The 17,997-nt window shown below is 42.0% G+C and overlaps 2 protein-coding genes across 6 annotated transcripts in view; one reads left to right on the top strand and one right to left on the bottom strand.

The window, feature by feature from the left end:
* The window catches only part of TGDS (TDP-glucose 4,6-dehydratase), a 33,261-nt gene extending 19,157 nt beyond the window's left edge, over nucleotides 1-14,104 (bottom strand). For 2 of the 3 annotated variants that reach the window (XR_012514310.1, XM_074387543.1), the window contains exons 1-7: nucleotides 13,980-14,104; nucleotides 11,481-11,547; nucleotides 9,845-9,913; nucleotides 8,168-8,258; nucleotides 4,079-4,221; nucleotides 1,484-1,582; nucleotides 16-75 (exon numbers count right to left, since the gene is read on the bottom strand). Coding sequence is in view for 2 of the 3 variants with exons in the window: in XM_074387543.1 (XP_074243644.1) it covers nucleotides 16-75; nucleotides 1,484-1,582; nucleotides 4,079-4,221; nucleotides 8,168-8,258; nucleotides 9,845-9,913; nucleotides 11,481-11,547; nucleotides 13,980-14,065 (615 nt within the window). In the remaining variant the exon portion in view is untranslated. The remainder of the gene's footprint in view (nucleotides 1-15; nucleotides 76-1,483; nucleotides 1,583-4,078; nucleotides 4,222-8,167; nucleotides 8,259-9,844; nucleotides 9,914-11,480; nucleotides 11,548-13,979) is intronic. The other variant, XM_003928198.4, reaches the window with a different exon arrangement.
* A 116-nt stretch (nucleotides 14,105-14,220) lies between these two features.
* The window catches only part of GPR180 (G protein-coupled receptor 180), a 34,522-nt gene continuing 30,745 nt past the window's right edge, over nucleotides 14,221-17,997 (top strand). The window contains exon 1 of one of the 3 annotated variants that reach the window (XM_074387542.1): nucleotides 14,221-14,300. The gene's annotated coding sequence lies outside the window, so the exon portion shown is untranslated. The remainder of the gene's footprint in view (nucleotides 14,301-17,997) is intronic. The other 2 variants (XM_074387540.1, XM_003928199.3) reach the window with 2 other exon arrangements.

Raw genomic sequence — 17,997 nt, 5'->3', positions numbered from 1 at the left:
AGAAGTAAAGCTTACCTTTTCTGGATATTGATGTGGTCCATAAACATTACTGCTTCTTGTGATAACAACTGGAAACTTAAAAGAATATTCACCATTAAGGCTTTTGAAAAGGTCTAATAATAATGATTATTTTAAAGATGAGCAGAATTTCAAAATACGGGCACCTTTGCCTAAATAATTCCACACACCTTAAGGTCAAAGGGAAGAGAGATTTTTCTAATGCAAGGTTTCTAAAATGGAGAGGACAGGATTCAGATAAAGGCAGAGGTTCCAAAAGGAAGAAGAGGAACATTCTTTTATTAGTGCAAGAAGATGAGTATAGATGGCACATATTTGTAAGTCTGGGAGCAAAGCATTGAAGAACTTTTCAGCTGATTATTTTAAAGACCACCTTAAGGACTCTCTTCATTGTACCCATCCCTACAAATAAAAAGAGCTACTATGAAAGTAAAAAGGGCCGGGCGCGGTGGCTCACGCCTGTAATCCCAGCACTTTGGGAGGCCGAGGCGGGTGGATCACGAGGTCAAGAGATCGAGATCATCCTGGTGAAACCCTGTGTCTACTAAAAATACAAAAAATTAGCTGGGCATGGTGGCACGTGCCTGTAATCCCAGCTACTCAGGAGGCTGAGGCAGGAGAATTGCCTGAACCCAGGAGGCGGAGGTTGCGGTGAGCCGAGATTGCGCCATTGCACTCCAGCCTGGGTAACAAGAGCGAAACTCCGTCTCAAAAAAAAGAAAAAGAAAAAGAAAAACAAAAACAAAAACAAAAACAAAAGAAAAAGAAAAAGAAAGTAAAAAGGACCGACGCAACAGAACCCAAATGGTGAGAGAATCTTGAGGAATTTCAAGGCTTGCCTCTCTGACCCAGTCCCTAAAAACGCACAAACAGCAGCAGGAAGCCGAATGTAGGAGATTCATGATGAGGATTCATACGGAAGCCTCCCCTAGTGACAGTGTCAGAGCCATCAGGGGCAAGTCTACTTCCCATTCATGAGGAGCCACAAAAGCAGAATCATGCAGAGAGAAGCACATCGGCAGAAAGGGGATCTGTCCTCCCTCTTCCTCCACTCAAAGGACTCCAACAGCACTCTGACTATAGCTGTAACATTCTACCTATTACTGAAATAGAAAAAATACATATATTCAAATTATTCCCTTAATGATGAACTGAATGAGGGGTAGGTCTTATTTTGTCCACACAATAGAGGAAATTAGTTTTTGAAATTCTATAATATGTACATTTTCTCAATCTATGCCTTCTACTCTAAGCATGCTGCTAAAAGCTGACTTGGGCTGGGTGTGGCTCACGCCTATAATCCTCCTAGCACTCTGGGAGGCCAAGGTGGGTAGATCTCTTGAGGTCAAGAGTTTGAGACCAGCCTGAGTGTCAGATCAAGACCGTCTCCAAAGAATAAACAAAAACTTTAAATATCTTTAGGAAAATGGAAAATGTTTCAAGAGCTTCTGCCATCAGTTTTTACCTTATATCGTTCCCAGTAAGACTGTACAAAACATTCAGCAGCCGCTTTAGATGATGCATAAGGATTTGTAGGTTGTTTGGGTGAAGATTCATCAAATTCCTAATTTTAAAAATATATATTAAAAAACAGTATTATGCATATTTTAAGTATAAAAATCAGAGCACAGATTAAAACTTGAAATGTCAGTCACCAAATTTTAAAAGCCACTTCTTAAATCCATGTGCCTGGTGTTTTCCCAAGGACATCTAGTAACTTCTTTAACATGCACAACAATCCTAGATAGCCGAGAGAGAGAACAGCACGTGTAAAAGCCCTGAGACAGAAGCGTGTCCAAAGGAACCACAGGCAGGCTGATGTGAGGGGAGAGACAATGGAAGAGGAGGTCAGAGAGCTAGAGGAAGGCCAAAACTTTGAAGGCCACCATGAAACCACCACAGATTTTGAGCAGAGTAATGCCAGGTCTGACTTATATTTTAAAAATCATTCTGGCTACTGTGTCGGAGCTGATGTAGGGTGGCAGGGTGCATGAAGAAAGAAGTTTACCTGATAAAAACTGATAAATGGTTACCTCTTGGAAGCAAAATTGAGAATTGAGAAGTGGTCAAGGTCTACTTTTTCTCACTGTCTTTTTGGACTATTTGATTTTTTTTCACTATGTGTTCTGGCAAAATAAATAAATAAATAATAAAATAAAATGAGGTCACTGCAAACGCCAACTTATAAACACTCTAGATTGGACAATGGAGTCTTCTTTGCATAAAAACCATAATATTTATGCACAATTTATTACAAAAATAGATCCTGGTTTTTACAAGAATTTTACACTGTCTCCTTGGCATTCCAACATGTTTTCCTGACTGAAAGGAAAGAGGAACAGGCAGTGTGCTGCCGCTGCATTCACTTATGCTTTGGTCCATGGAATGATATTCATCACATTTACAAGAGTGGGACAAAAAGGTGAGATCTACATTTCTCTGCATGGGGGAGATCCCATCAGCACTGGAGCAAAAGGCCTCAGCCTATTTCCATATAAATAATGATAAATAAAGTAACTAGAAATATACCGTAGTAGTTATTAGTTATTCATATGTGATCTTAGTTATTCATAGGTGATCTTAATTCTTTTATTAACACCTCTCAGGTCGGAAGTGTGCACCTGGGGTGACAGTGTGAAATGAATGACACTAAGGCAAGATGCTTTAAACCCTGTCATGCCCGTATGAGGGCTGCTGGAGGTCGCCTCAGCTCTGCGGCAGCACCAGTGCTGTGAAAGCACCCGCTGTTCAGCCAGCTAGGGAAGGAGATGCCCAAAATTGCCGAGACATCTCCTTCCTGGGGAAGTTTGGAGAAAACTCCGCTTCTCCAACCTCTTGTGGTAAGGCCTGGCAGCTGTCAGGGAGGCCCACAGACATCCAGGGGCTCAACTGTCTCTATGTGATGATGCTGTGCCTCAGTGGTCACATTCCATGTCTACTCTCATGTCCTGTTTCTGCACCTGTTTCCTTTTTTCTTAGAAAAGTAATAGTAATATAAATTTTAATGTTTTAGTTCTTTCTTGATAAGTATGGAAAAAATGCTGATGCATTATGCTCCTTACCTCACTTTGGGTGCCAGAAATTTCTGAGCACGTACCTGAACGACACGTGATATACTTGACCCTATCACTGCCATGCCCTATCTACCTTGCCCCCAGTCTCCTACCACCAAGGCCATGCCCTACCTACCCTGCCCCCAGATTTGCAACTCATTAAAAGTGAGAGTGTCCCAGCATTTGGGGCCACTGCTGGTCTCCGTGATTTGGGTAGCAGTGGACCCCTGGGCCCAAACTCTCTTTTCTCTATCTCTGTGTCTTGTGCCTTTTATTTCTACAATTTCTCGTCTCTGCACTAGCTGGCAGGGGCTCACCGAACTTTGTAGGGCTGGACCTTATAATTCTCTTGCAAAATTACAAATAAATCTGTAACTGAAGAGAGTTCTGGGGCATGAAAAAATAAATAATACGCCTCTATCAGGACTAGGCTGTTGTTCCTATCTGGGGTGGTATCACTTGATCTCAACAGAGGAGACATGGAATAACATTCTGTCACGGTTAACACTAAGTGTCAAATTGACTGGACTGAAGGATGCAAAGTATTGCTCCTGGGTGCTGTCAAGGGAGATTAACATTTGAGTCAGTGGGTTGGGAAAGGCAGACCCACCCTCAATCTAAGTGGGCAACATCTAATCAGCTGCCCGTGTGGCTAGAATATAAAGCAGGCAGAAAAACATGAATAGATTAGACTGGCCTAGCCTCCCAACCTACATCTTTCTCTCATGCTAGATGCTTCCTGCCCTCGGACATCTGTCTCCAATTCTTTAATTTTGGGACTCAGACTGGCTCTCCTTGCTCCTCAGCTTGCAGATGGCCTATTGTGGGACCTTATGATCATGTGATAGAATACATATACATATATATTCTATCGGTTCTGTCCCTCTAGAACTCTGAAGAGTGCCACAGTGTACATAATTTGAGGATGAAAAAAGCCCAGTGTAGGTTAAATAAAACTGTATCATGGTAGATGGTAAGTAGGTAAAATATACATTTTCTAAGCTCACCTTATCAAGACTGCCACCATATACTTCATCTGTGCTGACATAAATAAATTTCTCCACTCTGGCTTCATGAGCAGCACTTACCAAAACGTGAGTACCATAAACATTAACATAGGTAAACTCAAAGGCACGTACGAATGAAAGATCTAAAAAACAAAGAGTGAAAAGCTAAAACAAGTCTACCCAAGAGATAAAACAAATGCCAAAAGATGAACTCAGGTTTAAGGAGGGTACCTTTCACTGCTCTTCATACCACAGCTGCAACAGCTGTAGTAACAACACACACAGGCAGTGATATTTATGATTTCTTAAAACCTAAATTGTACAGTACATGTAAATTCTTAGAACCCAGAAAACTATCAGTGTTAAATTTGTAGAAAACTGTTTTTTATTCTATAAGGAAGAAACTTTAAAAAATGATACATCTAGCCGGGCGCGGTGGCTCAAGCCTGTAATCCCAGCACTTTGGGAGGCCAAGGCGGGTGGATCACAAGGTCGAGAGATCGAGACCAACCTGGTCAACATGGTGAAACCCCTTCTCTACTAAAAAAATACAAAAAATTAGCTGGGCATGGTGGCTCGTGCCTGCAATCCCAGCTACTCAGGAGGCTGAGGCAGGAGAATTGCCTGAACCCAGGAGGCGGAGGTTGCGGTGAGCCGAGATCGCGCCATTGCACTCCAGCCTGGGTAACAAGAGCGAAACTCCGTCTCAAAAAAAAAAAAAAAAAAAAAAAAAAGATACATGTAAATTTAAAATGTTCTTAAATTTTAAAAAAGTATAATTACAGGACTAGGCTTTTCGGATCAATCTGTTACTGCCAAAAGCAATAAATGCTGAATGAGTTATTGAAAAATAAATTCACCTTAAAAGAACAGACCCTCCATAACCAGGAAATGGAATAAACTTTAATTATGACTCACAATTCAGAAGCAATAATGAAAGAGGCTTATAAATTTGACCATATAAAGATTTGTATGGTCTAAAGAATTATCATAAAGCTACAGTGATTAAGACGGAAGGGTAACAGTATAAGCACAGACAAAGACCAATGTAATCAAACAGAGCTAAGAAATAGCAGCATACATATATAAACATTTGATCATGACAAAAGTGACAATAACGGAGAGTAAAGTCTTCCCAATAAATGATTTTGAGTCAAACTGATATCAATATGGGAAGAAATCTAAATGTAAAAGGAAAAACAGTAACTTTTAAGAAGAGAATTGTAAGACAACATGTCCATGACCTTGGAGGTGGGAAACCAGTTCTTGATCAAAACAGAAAGAGCACGAACCCTAAAGAAAAGTAAAGATAAACTGAACTACATGGAAATTAAAAACTTTCACTAATAATAAGACACCATTAAGAATGGGAAAAGGCAAAGCAGACTGAAAAAAAGGTAGTTGCAAAAGGCTTGAATCCAAAATATATATAGGAATTATAAATATCTGTAAGGAGCCGGGCGCGGTGGCTCAAGCCTGTAATCCCAGCACTTTGGGAGGCCGAGGCGGGTGGATCACAAGGTCAAAAGATCGAGACCATCCTGGTCAACATGGTGAAACCCCGTCTCTACTAAAAATACAAAAAATTCGCTGGGCATGGTGGCGCGTGCCTGCAATCCCAGCTACTCAGGAGGCTGAGGCAGGAGAATTGCCTGAACCCAGGAGGCAGAGGTTGCGGTGAGCCGAGATCGCGCCATTGCACTCCAGCCTGGGTAACAAGGGCAAAACTCCGTCTCAAAAAAAAAAAAAAAAAAAAAAAAAAAATCTGTAAGGAAAAAAACTGACAACCTAATAGGAAATGGTCACGAAACTTAAATAGAAACTTTCCAAAGAGGATATACTAATAAGAAAGAGAAGAAAAGTCTAATAAACAAATGATAAAGGTTTTTTGGTTTTTTTTTTTTGAGACGGAGTTTCGCTCTTGTTACCCAGGCTGGAGTGCAACGGTGCGATCTCGGCTCGGCTCACCGCAACCTCCGCCTCCTGGGTTCAGGCAATTCTCCTGTCTCAGCCTCCTGAGTATCTGGGATTACAGGCACGTGCCACCATGCTCAGCTAATTTTTTGTATTTTTAGTAGAGACGGGGTTTCACCATGATGACCAGGATGGTCTCGATCTCTCGACCTCGTGATCCACCCGCCTCAGCCTCCCAAAGTGCTGGGATTACAGGCTTGAGCCACCGCGCCCAGAATGAAAAAGGTTTTTAACCTCATCAGAGAAAAATGAAACTGCAAAATTGACACAGCGAGTGTTGGCAAGCATATCATAAATTGCTGGTAGACGTTCACAACTGCTTTTGTCATTGACCAAGTAGAAAGACTTGCTTTAACAGATATGAAATCATTGTATTTGTCAATATAGTGTGTAATCAGACAGGTAGGGACAAACAAATGAAAAGAGACAGAGGTATCAAATACACTTGATATGACACAGAGTAGAAACGGATGAACTTTTCAGTAAGTGGTACAGGAACAATTGGTATTCATACATACAAAAAATGAAATTGGTGTTACATAAGAATTAATTTCAGATGGATTACAAATCTAAATGTAAAAGACAAAATTATAAAGCTTTGAAAATATAGAAAAATATATCTTCATGACCTTGGGGTAGGAGAGAATTTAAGAACTGAAAAAACATTAAGCATAAAAGAAAAAACATACATTCACTACACTAACATTGAAAACATCTGTTCATCAGAACACACTATCAAAAAGTGAGACCAGCCATACAGAGTAGAAGACATCTGTAATATACATAATGATAAAGAACTAGTGTCCTGAATATATCAAAATTCTAAGTGCCATTTTTTTCTCATTGAAACTTCTCTTTCAATGAGGAAATAGGTAAACAACCCCATTTTAAAACGGACAAAAAAATTTCAACAGCATTTCACAAAGAAATTCAAATTACAAAAAATATATATAAAAAGTACTTAATCTTATTAGTAATCAGAGAAAATACAAATTAGAAACATGAGACACCACTACACAGCACTGAGATTTGGCAAAATGGAAAGACTGAGAAACCTAAGCTTTGGTGAGATCTGGGGCAACAGGAAGTCACACACTTCTGGAGGAGTGGAAGTTGGTATAATTACTTTGGAACATAATTTGACATTATCTCAACGTGAAGTATACAGATCTTATGATCTCAGTTACACATCTAAGTGTAATGTACACTTAAGTATCATGATACTATCATGATACATGTTCATGGTAGTAGTGTTCGAAACTGCTCCACAGTGTAAAGAACCCAAATGGCCATCAAGAATAAAGTATATTAACTATGGTATATATGTATGTATACATTTTTAGACTGGAATATTATGACACTGAAAACAAACAAACTATATCTGTATTCAACTCCATAGATGAATCTACATATGCACAGAAAAATAAAACAAAAAATACCTTTACATATCTTTTTATATATATATATATATATATATATATTTTTTTTTTTTAACTTAAAAACAGCCTAAGCTAAGCTATATTGTTTAGGGATAAATGTATAGACAGCAAAAGTGTAGAGAAAAGCAAAGGAAATTATAACTTTAAATCTAACAGGCAGCAGTAGTACTTACTACTGAAGAGGATTCAGCAATATTCTATCTTTTCTTCAGGTGATGATACACGGGTGCTCACATTATCATTATTTAACTGTACTTCAAAATGCTTTCAAATATATTTCATAATAAAACAGTCAAATTATTAGAAAATATCTAACATTCACAAAATGGTATAAATAATGTTCATCTGCATACCCACCACAAAACTTAAGAAAAACAACGTAAAAATACAGTTGAAGGTCCATCTCACCATTGCTCCCCTTCATCATCCTGAATTGGTTAAACTCAAGTTTTCAGACAGCATTCAAGGTTGTATTTCACTAATACACCCTCGCAATGCTAATAAAAGTATCTAAAAAGTGCTGAGTTTATTGATGACATAGTGACTATGGGCTTGTTTTTCTACTGTACCTACTTATTTAACTCCACTACTGGACTTTGGATTTAGGTTAGTTAGCCACAGCAGGTGGAGGTGGGGGGATCTGCCAATCATAACTGTAACATAAAACAATGCTTACCTACATGTGTTTGCGCAGCAAAATGTAGTACTATATCTATTTTCTCTGTTTCAAAAAGCAGTTTCACAAAGTGAGAATCACATATGTCACCCTATGTGAAAAAGCAAACATAAAAGGGCTAGGTTTCATTGGGCACTCTCATTCATAACCATTTTTACTATAACATCCCCCTACTTCCCACCGACCTGTTTAATAGAGTATGTCTTAAAATTCCACTAAGTGCTCAAACAAGTATAGCAATGATGTATCTCTCCAGCATCTTAGGATATTAGATATTTAATTCAAACTATTTTTCCAAATAATATTTTAATGAGCACCAAGAACTACTAACTGCCATGCTAGTGTTGTCCACAACATTTTTGCCAACCCAAGGCCACTATTCTAATAAAAAACTTTCTTTTAGCATTTTTTAAAAAAAACCTTTGCGATAACCATTATTAAAATATATCTTAGGTTAGGCTCAGTGGTTCAAGCCTATAATCCCAGCACTCTGGGAGGCCGAGGAGGGCAGATCACTTAGGTCCAGAGTTCAAGACCAGCCTGGCCGACATGGTGAAACTCTGTCTCTACTAAAAATATAAAAATTAGCTGGATATGGTAGTGGGCGCCTGTAATCCCACCTACTCAGAAGGCTAAGGCAGGAGAATTGCTTGAACCCAGGAGGTGGAGGTCACAGAGAGCCGAGATCGTGGCACTGCACTCTAGCGTGGGCGACCGAGCTCTCGAGACTCTGTCTCAAAAAAATAGTGTAGCTGGGCGCGGTGGCTCAAGCCTGTAATCCCAGCACTTTGGGAGGCCGAGGCGGGTGGATCACAAGGTCAAGAGATCGAGACCATCCTGGTCAACATGGTGAAACCCCGTCTCTACTAAAAATACAAAAAGTTAGCTGGGCATGGTGGCGTGTGCCTGTAATCCCAGCTACTCAGGAGGCTGAGGTAGGAGAATTGCCTGAACCCAGGAGACGGAGGTTGCAGTGAGCCGAGATCGCGCTATTGCACTCCAGCCTGGGTAACAAGAGCGAAACTCCATCTCAAAAAAAAAAAAATAATAATAATAATGTAACAACAGTTAAGTAAAATTATGATACCTCTGATGTTTATATGTACATTTAATCTTCTAAAAATATGTATTCTCAACAATTCTTCAGCAGCTAAAGAAAATACCATCATACAGAACAGAATTATGAAACGGTTGCTGTATATTCTTTAAGTTTGTACTTAAAAAGATAGTTTATAGAATAACTTTTAAAAATCATATAGCATAACATAAATAGTTTCATTTGACAATAACATTTCCCTTCGCAAATTAATGAACTGGTCATGTGGTTTATACTTTGAACTTGTCTAAAAGTGGTAAGAGTCAGACTTCTAGAGTCAACCAACCTTCTTAGGGAAAGATTAGGGAGGAACTAAAACACAAACCATGTAAATCAACTTTGCTACTAGTCGATCTGCCAAGGTACCAAAAAAATCACATGTAGCTTTTTATGTGTTGTCAATCAAAAATAGTATCCTCTAGAGCACATGGTTCTTTTGGAAATTAACTACCTCATCTTTTAAAAGGTCTTTAATTAGTGTGCCTTTCAAGCCCGTATTACACAAGTTTGTAAAGTAAAAAGATATTATAACCCCTGCCTGACTAAAGAGGCACAGTACAATTTTAAGAAAGTGTTCATACCTGTATAAATTTGTAGTTCTGTTTGTTAGAAATGGTTTCAAGATTCTTCAAGCTTGCACAGTAATCCAGCTTGAAAGAAGAGAGCATAGCAGGGGCAACACAAAAAGTGACATTAGCTTTTCTGATAAAATACCAATTTATTTTAAAGACTATAGATGTTAATAGTTATATGACAAGAATATATGTCCTCTTAAAGTGTCTTTGCTCTCTATTTTTACATATTTTAAGTTTCTGACATCTTAAAAGTAAAAAACAATTAATTCTGTTACCTTTTCAAACTACCAAAAAACAAAACAAAACAAAAACCTTTTCATAATCTCTACTTTAAAAAATGTTCCTGGCCTGGTGTGGTGGCTTAATCCCAGCACTACAGAAGGCCGAGGTGGGTGGATCACGAGGTCAAGAGATACAGACCATCCTGGCCAACATGGTGAAACCCCGTCTCTACTAAAAATATAAAAATTAGCCAGGCGCGGTGGCTCAAGCCTGTAATCCCAGCACTTTGGGAGGCCAAGGCGGGTGGATCACGAGGTCAAGAGATCAAGACCATCCTGGTCAACATGGTGAAACCCCGCCTCTACTAAAAATACAAAAAATTAGCTGGGCATGGTGGTGCGTGCCTATAATCCCAGCTACTCAGGAGGCTGAGGCAGGAGAATTGCTTGAACCCAGGAGGCGGAGGTTGCGGCGAGCCGAGATAGTGCCATTGCACTCCAGCCTGGGTAACAAGAGCGAAACTCCATCTCAAAAAAAAAAAAAAAAAACAACAATTAGCTGGGTGTGGTGACACATGCCTGTAGTCCCAGCTACTCAGGAGGCTAAGGCAGGAGAATCTCTTGAACCCAGGAGGCAGAGATTGCAGTGAGCCAAGATCATGCCACTGCATTCCAGCCTGGGGACAGAGCAAGACTTGGTCTCGAAAAAAAAGTTCCTGCCAAATTTGCCTGTAGCCACTGGTGGCTAGAAAAGTTTTCTATTTCTTATAGGAAAGGAATTAGTGATTGAAGATAATTAGACCTGTGTTATATATATTATAATTCATTGTACCTATTCCTCAAAGTGTTGGTATATCAGTGATACAGAAAAAAATTCCTGTCCATTATAGCAAGTCAGGCAAAACTTCATTAAGAGTTAAGGGTTATTCTTATGACGCATGTCCCAATTACTCTGATTTGATCATTACACATCGTATACATGTATCAAAACATCACCGTGTACTCCAAAATACGTACAGCTATGTCAATTAAAAAATTAAAAAATTCAATTAAGGCCTATAATCACCAAATTGCCTTATAAGTTTTTCTTATAGTTTTTTTGAATGAAAATCCAAAAAGTCCATTTGCAAAGTTGCAACTGAAAAAACAAAACAAAACAAAAATTTTATTTTGTGGACCATCATAAGAAACGAAAGTTTCAAAAGATTTTACATAAGATTAAACACAGCATGAACACATTATTATACAGAGCCTCTAAACTGCTAAAATGACTAAATACAAAATTAAAATATGAGCATGACAGAATTCTATTACTTTTAAAAAAACATAAATTGACATGTAATTTCCGTGCATGAAGCTCATTTTTTTTTTCCTTTTTAAGCTTTGGAAAGAAGCATGAAGCTCATTTTTATAAAACTCACCTTGTCTAGATTTATGATCATGTAATTTGGATAATCTTCCACTAAAGAGACAACCATATGTGATGCGCTATTTTAAAAAAAGCATATATTGTTAGTGAAAAACTTCAGCTTCCCTAAACTCTTGAATATTTTCCTAAGCTGTTGAATATTAGGAAAATACTCAAAGATAACTTTAATTTTTTCTGAGATAACAGAACAATACAAATACACTAAATATACACACATGCATACTTTTTACCAAACTTCTCAACAGTATAAACAAAAGTTTTACATTGCATTTAGACTATGCAGAAGACAGAATGCACTGGTTCTGGGTATAGAGAAAAAAGTCAGTTTAACCAAATGATGCACTATCCATACATGTACAAGTGTGGAGTAAAAGGAATGATAAACGGGAGCTAGTCAGCACAACTGTACATGCCTCTGCCTTTTCAGGAACTGCAGATATAAGTATGTAAAAATTAAATTACTATGAGCATAGTCAGTTGTCCATATTTACAGTAACTTCTGTAACTGCTGTTTCTTGGTATAAGATTTTGGTAATGTAAACCAGAATCCTCAAAAGGGTTCTAGACTGAAGCCAGAATTCCCAGGCTAATAATAGCCGAAACCATCCTGAATTGAATATCCACAGTGGGTCCCTGGCTTCAGAGGACCCCGAAGAGGAGTCAGGCATATCTCAGTGAAATGATCTACCAGACTTACCAGATATACTTAAAAAGTTGGGCTCCCAGGAAAGGGCAGCCCTTGACCAAATTATGAACTTGGAGTTTGTATTCGGCATTCCTTTCACAACACTTTCTAAGTCACACCCTTCCTGGACCCACACTCTCACACGAGTATCATCACCCTTTCATGCCTACAGTTCTTTTTTTTTGAAACGGTGTCTCACTGTGTAGTCAAGGCTGGAGTGCAGTGGCGCGATCTTGTCGGCTAACTACAAACTCCACCTCCCAGGTTCAAATGATTCTTCTGCCTCAGCCTCTGGAGCAGCTGGGACTACAGGTGCGCACCACCACACCCAGCTAATTTTTGTATTTTTAGTAGAGACGGGTTTCACCATATCGGCCAGGCCAGTCTCAAACTCTTGATCTCGAACTCCTGACCTCGTTGATCTGCCTGCCTCGGCCTCCCAAAGCGCTGGGATTAAAGGCATCAGCCAACGCACCAGGCTCCTCTTTCTCATTAAGTGAAACTTGCAGTCTGATGCCCTCCAACAAGTGACTTGTTGTATTACAAAGAGTGATTTAATGTGCCACTGGCAATAAACAAGATTCCTCACATTCCCTCTTCTTCCACTAAACACTGAGTTCCTTGAGGGGAGGGTGGGAGAGTTTCTTAACATTCATCCATTCAACAATTACTAAAGACTTATATAGAATAGGCCAGCATTCTTCCAAGGGCCGAGTGAACAGTAGTCTCTGTCCTTATCGAGTCTGCATTTTAGAGTGAGGACACAAGCAATAAACAAGCAAAGACAAATCAGCAACATAATTTCAGGTAGAGTTAAGTGTGCCAGTTGGGAGAGGAGCTATTTAGATACGGTGGTCAGGTAAGAACTCTCTGAAGAGGTGATATCTGAATAAAAGCCAGAATTGAGTGGTGCAAACAGCCTCAGCAAAGGGCAAGCAAGTGCCAAGGCCTCAAGGCAGGAGGAGGAACTAGCCTGGTGTGTTCCAAGAACTGTAAGAGGGGAAGTGTGGCAGGTACAGAAAAGCAGATCGGGTTGCAAAAGTAGGGCTTGGGCACTTGAGTTTTCTAGACGTGGTAGAGTTTGGACTTTAAGTGTGGCAGGAACCACTGAAGTAAAGTCCTGCTCACTAACACGATCTGATTGACTTAAGAAACACTGACTTGTACGTGAGCAACGGTCTTTACAGGAACATGAGTGGACGCAGTTATGGCCAACCAGCAGGCTACAGCAGCAGTCTAGGCGAAAGACGACGGTAAACATGGGCTAGGGTGGGCCTTAGAAAAGTGGTGAGAAGTCGTCGCCGTGAGGCCACACTTTGGAAGCAGAAAGAGAGGACTTGCTGATCGCATGTGGGACTGAGGAAGAAAAATATCGTCAACAGTGGATCTGTGAGGTTTGCTATTACATGGATGTCCTATCATAATCCTCAAATCGTTTTTGGGGTGCCTGTACGTACAGGGCCTGTGCCTCGTGGGGTGGGGTGCTTCAGGCTGCGGGTGGGAAGCAGTCGGTGAGCAGTTTAGGGTAACTTGCAGGCACTCAAGGAGTGACGTGGTGAGCACCTCGTGCCACACTCTTTCTTTGGGAAGAGGCATTTTAAAGAAGTCACAGTTTCAAAGGAAGCACGTCTTCGCAGGCCAGGGAAAGAAACGCTACGACGGTCCAAGCAGTGCATTAGGACCCCTCCCCAGGTCAGAATAAGGACCCCTCAAAGCTGGACCCAAATTGCCCAGGGCAAGCAGAGCCGCGGAAAGAGGTAGGGGTTTCCGGGGAGCCACTGCTTAGCTAGCGGCGCTACTACCTACATGAAACCAGCACCGCCGGTCACCAGAACCCGCTTCGCGAAGTCGCCAGGAGGACCCCAAGGCTCCGCCCAACCCGCCGCCGACATCTCCCAGCTCGGCAATGCCTAGTGCCGTAAAGCGTACTGTCTGAAAAGCGCCGCGAAGTTCCGCCACGACTTTTTGCGACACAGCTAGCTCGCTCGACACGCGGACAGAACTGCTAGCGGCCGCTTCCGGAGGCTGCGCGGCGGCCAACTTAACCCCGCCCACTAGCGGGCTGGGCGGGCCGGCGCTCACCACCGCGTGGGCGCAGCTCCTTTCCGCCCTCGCCTGACCGACTAGGTGCGATTGGGGTCGCCGGGACGGTGCGGGTATGGAACGATTTTCCCGGAGGTGTCACCGCTGTGGGTCAGAATTATCAATGAGTACCTTCTTTCATTCTTGTAATACAGCCATGTCTTAGAAGTTACGTATCAGTTGAGCTGAGAACGGGGAGTTGTTGCAGATGGAGATGGGAGGTTGCAATTGCAAAATGATTTTTTTTTTTTTTTTTTTTTTTTTTTTGGGAGACAGGAACAGGGTCTCGCTCTGTTACCCAGGCTGGAGTCCAGTGGCGTGATCACGGCTCACTGCAGGGTCGACCAGTGGGACTCAAGCAATCATTCCACCTCAACCTCCTGAGTAGCTAGGAATACAGTCCTCCGCCACCACGCCCACCTAATCCTTGGTAGAGTCGTGTTTCGCTTTGTTGCTCAGACTAGTCTCGAACCCCCAGGGCTCTAGCCAATCTCCCTTCTCAGCCTCCTAAGGTGCTGGGATTACAGGCGTGAGCCACGGTGCCTGGTCTGCAACATGATCTTTTGCTGTTGTTAATATTATTACAGGCCAGGCGTGATGACTCACGCCTGTAATCACAGCAATTTGGGAGGCCGAGACGGGCAGATCCCCTGAGGTCAGGCGTTCGAGACTACCCTGGCCAACATGGTGAAACCTCGTCTCTACTAAAAATCCAAAAATTAGCTGGGCATGGTGGTACGTGCTTGTAATCCCAGCTACTCGAGAGGCTGAAGTGAGAGAATCACTTGAACCCTAAAGGCAGAGGTTGCACTGCAGCCTGGGCAACGAGGGAAACTGTCTCAAAAAAATACATGTACAGTATGTATTATTACAGACAGCGCACAGGCTGCTTTCAATCATGATAAAGATATTCCCCAAATCCTACCCTGGTGTCTTATCCTATTCTCCACTTCACCTATTTTCCTATTTGCTAATTCCACCCCAATCTCCCGCCCTCGTTGCTCTTCATTGAATGCACTAGGCATGCTCCTTCCCGGAGACCTGGATGGCCCTTCCCCAAATGTCTGCCTAGTTCTTTTTTTTTTTTTTTTTTTTTCTTGAGACGGAGTCTTACTCTGTAGCCAGGCGCCAGGCTGGAGTGCAGTGGTGCGATCTCAGCTCACTGCAACCTCCGCCTCCCGGGTTCAAGCAATTCTCCTGCCTCAGCCTCCCAAGTAGCTGGGACTACAGGCGCACGCCGCGACGCCCAGCTAATTTTTGTATTTTTTTAGTAGAGACAGGGTTTCACCATGTTGGCCAGGATGGTCTCGATCTCTTGACCTCGTGATCCGCCTGGCTTGGACTCCCAAAGTGCTGGGATTACAGGCATGAGCCACCGCACCCAGCGTCTGCCTAGTTTTTATCCTTACTTCAGTTTTGAGCTTGAATGTCATCTTTTTTTTTTTTTTTTTTTTTGAGACGGAGTTTCGCTCTTGTTGCCCAGGCTGGAGTGCAATGGCGCGATCTCGGCTCACCGCAACCTCCGCCTCCTGGGTTCAGGCAATTCTCCTGCCTCAGCCTCCTGAGTAGCTGGGATTACAGGCACACGCCACCATGCCCAGCTAATTTTTGTACTTTTAGTAGAGACGGGGTTTCACCATGTTGACCAGGATGGTCTCGATCTCTTGACCTCGTGATCCGCCCGCCTCGGCCTCCCAAAGTGCTGGGATTACAGGCTTGAGCCACCGCGCCCGGCGAATGTCATCCTTTTGACCACCACAATTAAAATAGGGAGCTCTACCCAACCCTGCTGAATCATCTTTCCCTTCTTTATTTTTTTTCCTAGCACTCAACATTTACATTGATGTGACTGCCCTCTGTTTAGTGTTCCATGGGGTCAGGGGTTTTGTTTTGTTTTCTGCTGTAAGCCCAAGTCCTTAGAGACTTGGCACAGAACAAATGACCATTAACTATTGTCAAATAGGTGAATAAGTATCTTTCCCCCCCCCAATATAATGTTTGCCAAAGCTGAAAATGAATGGAAACATCCAATACAGGTGTATATGTGAAAGTATCATGTCACAACCTTTTTACAGGGCAAAGTGGTAATATATATGAAAATTTCAAATGTGCTTATTCTATGACCCCCCTAAATTCCATCATGTATAATATAGATAATTGTTCATAGCTGTATTGCTTGCAATAATGAAACACTGGAAATCATCTAAATGTGTTTTATAGCCTTAAAAAAGAATATACCAACATGGAATTAAAACCAAAATTGTAAAGTCTTTTAGGCTGACTCACAGTGCCATGGACTACATGGTAACCTCTGTGACCTGCATGTATACCTCCAGATGAGTTCCTGGAAATAGAAAGTCTGAAATAACTGAAAAACCACAAAAAGGGAAAAATTAGGCCCTGAGGCTGTTGGGAACCAGCCCAAGCCTGTGCCTGGGTGCCCCATGTCCCGGTGGTGCTGAGTAGTGAGAAAAAGAAATAAAGACACAAGAGAAGTTCACATGGTTCCAGGGGTCCAACACACACTCTCGAGGGGTGGCCTGCGTGGGCACTTAGCTCTGGGCTCCACATGCTTTTTTTAGTTGTATATACTTGGTAATTCAGGGGTGGGAGAGCAGGGAGGGATGATCAGGGGAGCATTTGAAACTAAGGTGGGCAAGATAGCCAAGTGGGTAGAGGTTTGGTCTGCAGTATTCAGTAGCTGTGGGTGATCAGGCCACACTTTCACCCAAAACGGGGTGGGCTACTTTCCCAGGTGCAATCTTACCAAATTCAGTGAGCTGGACTTCCCCAAATGCTTGTTCCTCCTTGATGTTCAGCCACTGGGTGGATCCGAACTGCAAGGCCTCCCTGCTCGGCTCTGGCGAGGCTTTTCCACCAGGCAAATATCTGCCCAGGAGCGCTCTTAGGATGCGTCACCCCAGGAAGCAGGAGTCCCCCTGCAGGGATGCTCCACAGGGCTAGGCAAACTACCTAAGAGACTTTTTCCCGCTGTCTGCTATCTGAGACTCGCTTCCCGGCCAACACACTAAAATGTTGCAGGAGCAGCCGCAGGAAATGGATCTCTCGGACACCGAATATTGGAGGAAGGCGTTTATTCAGCCAGGAGCAAGGTGGCATATTTGCCTAATAGCCAAGCTTGCCTAACAAAGGAAGGTTCCTTCTTTATGTAGGCTTATACTTTAGTTGTTACAAGTGGAAGAATCTTAGGTTTATAGCTTAACATATGAAAAGGGCCTCAGTTTACAGTCTTAGGAATTACATATGAAAAGGGTGTCAGTTCAGTCTTAGGAATTATATATGAAAAGGGTCTCGGTTTACAGTCTTAGGAATTACATATGAAAAGCGTCTCAGTTTGCAGTCTTAGGAATTACATATGAAAAGGGTCTCAGTTTACAGTCTTATAATTATATATGAAAAGGGCTTCCGTTTACAGTCTTAGGAATGAAAAGGGGAAGCTTACAGTCTTAGGAATGGAAAGAGGAAGTTGATCTGAGATGCCTGGATCTCCCTCTTCATGAGGTCCTACAAAGCTGGAACTTTTTGGTGGTCATGTTCTTTAAAAGTAATGAAGTAGGGCCGGGCGCGGTGGCTCAAGCCTGTAATCCCAGCACTTTGGGAGGCCGAGGCGGGTGGATCACGAGGTCAAGAGATCGAGACCATCCTGGTCAACATGGTGAAACCCCGTCTCTACTAAAAATACAAAAAATTCGCTGGGCATGGTGGCGCGTGCCTGAGGTCC

This window comes from Saimiri boliviensis, chromosome 16, assembly GCF_048565385.1.
Source record: "Saimiri boliviensis isolate mSaiBol1 chromosome 16, mSaiBol1.pri, whole genome shotgun sequence".
Taxonomy (NCBI): Eukaryota; Metazoa; Chordata; class Mammalia; order Primates; family Cebidae; genus Saimiri; species Saimiri boliviensis.
The sequence above is the reverse complement of the archived record's forward strand: the minus strand, read 5'-3'. Positions and strand labels throughout refer to the sequence as shown.